This window comes from Heptranchias perlo, chromosome 14 (assembly GCF_035084215.1).
Source record: "Heptranchias perlo isolate sHepPer1 chromosome 14, sHepPer1.hap1, whole genome shotgun sequence".
Taxonomy (NCBI): Eukaryota; Metazoa; Chordata; class Chondrichthyes; order Hexanchiformes; family Hexanchidae; genus Heptranchias; species Heptranchias perlo.
In genome coordinates this window covers 60,761,644-60,768,193 of record NC_090338.1, presented here as the reverse complement: position 1 = coordinate 60,768,193, position 6,550 = coordinate 60,761,644, and the positions used below count along the sequence as shown (strand labels likewise).

The following is a 6,550-nucleotide window of genomic DNA, read 5'->3' as shown; positions in this document are numbered from 1 at the left end:
GTGAACAGTGAGGAGGATAGTGATAGACTTCAAGAGGGCATAGACAGGCTGGTGGAATGGGTGGACACATGGCAGATGAAATTTAACACAGAGAAGTGGGAAGTGATACATTTTGGTAGGATGAACGAGGAAAGGCAGTATAAACTAAATGGTACAATTCTAAAGGGGGTGCAGGAACAGAGAGATCTGTGGGTATATGTGCACAAATCGTTGAAGGTGGCAGGGCAGGTTGAGAAAGCAGTTAAAAAAGCATACGGGATCCTGGGCTTTATAAATAGAGGCATAGAGTACAAAAGCAAGGAAGTTATGATGAACCTTTATAAAACATTGGTTCGGCCACAACTGGAGCATTGTGTTCAATTCTGGGCACCGCACTTTAGGAAGGATGTGAAGGCCTTAGAGAGGGTGCAGAAAGGATTTACTAGAATGATTCCAGGGATAAGGGACTTCAGTTATCTGGATAGACTGGAGAAACTGGGATTGTTCTCCTTATAGCAGAGAAAGGAGATTTGATAGAGGTGTTCAAAATCATGAGGGTCTAGACAGAGTAGATAGAGAGAAACTGTTCCCATTGGCAGAAGGGTCAAGAACCAGAGCTCATAGATTTAAGGTGATTGTCAAAAGGATCAAAGGCGACGTGAGGAAAAACCTTTTTACACAACGAGTGTTTATGACCTGGAATGCACTGCCTGAGTGGGTGGTGGAGGCAGATTCAAACGTGGCTTTCAAAAGAGAATTGGATAAGTACTTGAAGAGAAAAAGTTTGCAGGGCTACGGGGAAAGGGCGGGGAGTGGGACTAGCTGGATTCCTCTTGCAGAGAGCCAGCACAGGCTCGATGGGCCAAAAGGCCTCCTTCTGTGCTGTAACCATTCTATGATTCTATGATTCATTCTATATTCTATACATAACTATTGAAGCACAAGAGGGAATTGGATGTCATTTTACAAATTCATGCTCCCGATGTGGAGCTTTGCCCTCTGGGAGCACATCAGACAATTTGGGCGTACGCCCGTCCATTAAAATTACCCTTCTGAGAGCAACATTAAAGGGCATTGGGAAGGAGTAAGTAAGTGGGACTGGATTAGATAGCTTCAGTGTGATGCCAGCAGTGACACAGGCAGGATGGGCCGAAATCACCTTTTTTTGTTGAAATTCTGATTGTATAACAGAAAGGAACATTGAATCTGGGTAATAGAAAGTTATTAACACAGCTGTAGTGGAAAGGGCTAGTGCGACCTTTTAAAAAGAGCTTCTTACACAAGAGCTTTGTCGTGGTTTCAACACTTTGTTGCTTCTATTTTTGCCCGACTGCATCAACCTCTTTACATCAGTCTCTCCTTGAGTGTCTCGGTATTGATTTCTGGTGTGTGTGTGTGTGTGTGTGTGTGCGTGTGTCGGTGTCTGTATGTGTCTGTGTGTGTGGGTATGTGTTGTGGTGTGTGTCTGTGTGTGGCTGTGTGTCTGTATGTGTTGTGGTATGCGTGGTGTCTGTGTGTGTGGTGTGGCTGTGTGTCTGTGTTTGTCTGTGTGTGTGCTGTGTGTGGGGTGTGCGTGGTGTGGCTGTGTGTCTGTGTGCTATTTGTATGTCTGTTTGGGGGGTGTGTGTAGCGTGTGGGTGTGTGGTCTGTGTGTGAGGGGTGTCGATGAGTATGGGGTGTGTCTGTGTGTGGGTGCTGTGTGGGGGATGTGCGTGGTGTGTGTCTGTGTTTGTGTGTGCTGTGTGTGGTGTGGCTGTGTGTCTGTGTGCTATTTGTGTGTCTGTGTGGGGTGTGTGTGTAGCATGTGGGTGTGTGGTCTGTGTGTGAGGGGTGTGTCTGTGTATGCCATGTGGATGTTGTGTGGGGGTGTGTGCTGTGTGTGTGCTGTGCTGTGTGTGGGGTTTGTCCGTGTATGGCGTGTGGGTGTTGTGTGTGGGGTGTGTCTGTGTGTGGGTGTGTGTCTATGTGTGTGGGTGTGTGTGCTGTGTGTGGGGTGTGTCTGTGTGTTGTGTGCATGGTGTGTGTCTGTGTTTGTGTGTGTGCTGTGTGTGATGTGGCTGTGTGTCTGTGTGCTATTTGTGTGTAGTGTGTGGGTGTGTGGTATGTGTGTGAGGAGTGTGTCTGTGTATGGCGTGTGGGTGTTGTGTGGGGGTGTGTCTGTGTGTGTGGCGTGTGGGTGTGTGTGCTGTGTACGGGGTGTGTGTGTGTGGTGTGCTGTGTGAGGGTGTGTGTCTGTGTATGAGGGTGTGTGTCTTTGTGTGGGTGTGTGCTGTGTATGGGATGTGCTGTGTGTGAGGGTGTGTGTCTGTGCATGAGGGTGTATGTCTTTGTGTGGGTGTGTGTGCTGTGTATAGGGTGTATTGTGTTGTGTGTGAGGGTGTGTGTCTGTGTGTGAGGGTGTGTGGGTGTGTGTGCGTGTGTGTGATGCTACCTGTTCTGATGCAGTCACTGGCTGAATCTCTGTGTATCACTGCTGTCTCGGCACGTGGGTGGGTGTGATGTTGTAAAAAGCCAGTAGTAACCAGAGACACAAAGAGAAGGGAGAGAGAGGGTTCAGGGCACAGCGGCTTCCCATGGACCGACGGGCTGCTGGCTGCTCCTGAGCACCAAGGAATCAGGCACCAGCAAAGTGAAGAGGAAAGAAACGCGAAGATGAAAAACAAATCACAAAATTAGTTGGATTTTATTCCCCAGTTGACCTCTTGCATTTTTTTTGGTTTCAAAATGAGAAGTTGGAAAAATATTTATAACTAGAAGAAAATTAAAGAGGGCAGTTTGGGGGATTTCTTTGACGTCTTGAAGCTGAGATTTCTCTCCTCCTACCCCGGCTGTCGTAAATTGGTGATCTGATAAAGTTTGTGTGTGTGTTTCTGTGCTGGGAACTGGATGCAGCAGCGAGCCCGGGCTGCCAGGCGCTGCTCTCGGTGCCGAGCGGGGGCAGCGAGACAGTGAAAGCGACACGAAACTGACAGCCAGCAGCGAGTCCCGAAGTCCGGCCAGAGCCAGCATGATGGTCCCGGGGATTTCCCTACTCCTGGCGCTTGTCGGTAAGTACATCACCGCCTCAAACCTGGACCTTTCAGTAGGTCTGTCCTATAAAGTTAGTTAAACCCGATTATCATTCATTTGCTGTTTGCAGAATCAATATATATATGTATATTAGAAATATATTATATATATATATTTAAATAAAAGCAGTATATTACATTTCAAAGTCAGTTTAAAATTTTCTGTAATTTGTTTTCTCTTTTAGAATTGTAAGTCTTTGTACTTTTATCTTTTCCGCTCGGCCAGTTGTTAGTGCTCTTTTTGAGGAGACTGAACGGATTAAAACGGGAAAAAAAGACAGGATTAGGAAGTATCTAAACGTGTTTTTAAGATTTCACCAATTTTTAATCAGTCAACAGACCGAGGCTTCCCAGCGCTGATCTGATTGTGGTCAAATCCACAGGGAACCTTTTGAAGACGGAGGTCCCTATAAAATGGGACATGGGTTGGATTTGGTGTGATTTTTCGTATTGCTCTGATACCGGGACGATTCTGGTCTTGTTAGTGCATTTAATTCGACTTTATGATTTAGCTTTCGAGAAATTAACAATACGAATTAGTGCACAAAAGTGTAATATACTGTATTGTCAGTAGGATACCACCTGTACATATACCATCTGTACCATTCCACCTTCTCAAAACCATCTGTACCATTGCACCTGCCCAGTACCATCTGTACCATACCACCTGCCCAGTACCATCTGTACCATACCACCTTCTCAAAACCATCTGTACCATTGCACCTTCTCAAAACCATCTGTACCATTGCACCTGCCCAGTACCATCTGTACCATACCACCTGCCCAGTACCATCTGTACCATACCACCTTCTCAAAACCATCTGTACCATTGCACCTTCTCAAAACCATCTGTACCATTGCACCTGCCCAGTACCATCTGTGCCATACCACCTGCCCTGTCTACCATTCCACCTTCTCAATACCATCTCTACCATACCACCTGCCTAATACTATCTGTACCATACCACCTGCCCATTACTATCTGTATCATACCACCTGCCCAGTACTATCTGTACCATACCACCTGCCCATTACTATCTGTATCATACCACCTGCCCAGTACTATCTGTACCATACCACCTGCCCAGTACTATCTGTACCATACCACCTGCCCAGTACTATCTGTACCATACCACCTGCCCATTACTATCTGTATCATACCACCTGCCCAGTACTATCTGTACCATACCACCTGCCCATTACTATCTGTATCATACCACCTGCCCAGTACTATCTGTACCATACCACCTGCCCATTACTATCTGTATCATACCACCTGCCCAGTACTATCTGTACCATACCACCTGCCCAGTACTATCTGTACCATACCACCTGCCCAGTACTATCTGTACCATACCACCTGCCCAGTACTATCTGTACCATACCACCTGCCCAATACTATCTGTACTACCACCTGCCCAGTACTATCTGTACCATACCACCTGCCCAATACTAGCTGTACCATTCCACCTGCCCAATATCATCTGTACCATACTACCGTCTCAATACCATCTAAACCATACCACCTGCCCAGTACCATCTGTATCATTCCACCTTCTCAATACCATCTGTACCATACCACCTTCCCAATACTATCTGTACCATACCACCTGTACAGTATCGTCTGTACCATTCCATGCCCAATAGCGTCCATAACAATATCGTCTGTACGATACCATCTGCACCATTCCACCAGCCCAGTAGCGCATGTACAATATCGTCTGTACAATACCGTCTGTACTATTCCACCTGCCCAATAGTATCTGTACAATATTGTCTGTACAATTGCATCAGTACCATGCTCAATAAGCGTCTGTACGATGCCATCTGTACCATTCCACCTGCCCAGTATCGTCTGCATGATACCATCTACCATACCACCTGCCGAATAGCATCTGTGCAATACCACCTGTACCATACCAGCTGCCTAATAGCGTCAGTACAATACCATCTGTACCATACCACCTTCCCAATAATGTATGTACAATGGTACTGCCGATGCCACATTGCCTGTACAATGCCACCTTTACATCTACAGAGCAGTATTGCCTGTACACCACCAGGATGATCCCATCCGTACAATACAACTTGCACAATGCTGCCAGTCCAATATCACCTGTACAATATGTATGATACCAACACTACGGTGGACCCAAATGATACTCCTATATGATATTATTGAAAGGGGTAGTAAGCATAAAAAAAACAAAAGTTGTTTCATGACATTACAGAGCAATAAAGAGAGTGAGCAGGAGACTATTTGCGATTGATTGTTTGAATAAGCTGGCAGGCGATCCATCCCTAATTAAAATGTTGTTAATCTTCTTTAAGCTCCTGCCTGCAATATTTAGGAATCAAACTTCAAGAACTTGGCCAATGGTCAATTGTAAGGAAGTGCATTCTACCTTAGTGTCTCAGCACAGCTTTATTTACTGATCCCCTTCAGATAAAACAACACACGGAAGGTTTCACTGGGATGAGCTCGATACCTTTCACTGTTGAAATGGAAATGAAAACTAGGGGAGTGGGAAAAGCACACTAGTGTTTTGTGCCAACAACAACTACTGCATGTCTGAGTTAAAAAAAAAGCTGGACGTGGCTTATAAATGAAGCAGTACTGGTGTCATTTGTAAAAAAAAATTACAACATTTTATAAGAAGATGTATTACCCCCCCATCCAGCATTAACCTTCCAGTTGTCTTGCTGCTGGATGACAGATTGCTCTTCATAGGCTTTTGTGATCACGTCAGTCTTTTCATCGAGTCAGGAATAGACAGGGAATTAATTTATCAAAAATCTAATCACAAGTAGGCAGCCAGTTAACCCCTTGTTGATTGCGTCGCACCAGTTCTGCTTCAGAAATATTTTTTGAGAGTGTGTTAGCATGAAATGGTGGTGCAGGATTCAGCAATGGATGGTGTAGTGGTGCTGAGTGCAATGATGCACAAAATAGAGGTGTTCAGTACAATAGTGCTCTGCAGTGGTAAAATAATCCGTCTCACTCCCAGGTATCCATTGTTCTATATATACTATCTGAACCCTTCGATTAGATTCTAGGCTGTACCTTACTCCCAGGTGTCCATTATTCTAAATAATGGTATTGTCTGGTTATGCTTGGATTGATAATTATTGAATTAAAAGGTTATGTGTAGCAGTTCATTAAAATCCTCCTATTTACTAAAACTCAAATACAAATGACAGAGTGAATAATTTTCACAAAATCCTGATCATTTCTTTTTAAAAAGTTGTTCTTGGGATGCGGCCGATGCTGACAAGGTCGGCTGTTATTGTCCATCCCTAGTTGCTCTGAGAAGGGGGTGAGCCTTCTCCTTGAGCCGTTGCAGTCCGTTTGCTTTTACTGCTCCCACAATAATATTCGGTGGGGAATTCCATGATAATGAAGGAATGGTGTGTGACTTGTTGGGGAACGTGGAGGTGATGGTGTTATGTGATCTGCTAACTAAATTCCCATAATAATGTACTAGTTTTTAAACTAAACACAG

The 6,550-nt window shown here is 44.9% G+C and overlaps 1 protein-coding gene across 2 annotated transcripts in view; it reads left to right on the top strand.

The window, feature by feature from the left end:
* Nucleotides 1-2,394: 2,394 nt before the first annotated feature.
* LOC137332169 (GDNF family receptor alpha-4-like) overlaps nucleotides 2,395-6,550 on the top strand; it is a 62,911-nt gene continuing 58,755 nt past the window's right edge. For both annotated transcript variants that reach the window (XM_067995875.1, XM_067995874.1), the window contains exon 1: nucleotides 2,395-3,026. In XM_067995875.1, coding sequence (XP_067851976.1) covers nucleotides 2,987-3,026 — 40 coding nt within the window. In that variant the 5' untranslated portion in view covers nucleotides 2,395-2,986. The remainder of the gene's footprint in view (nucleotides 3,027-6,550) is intronic.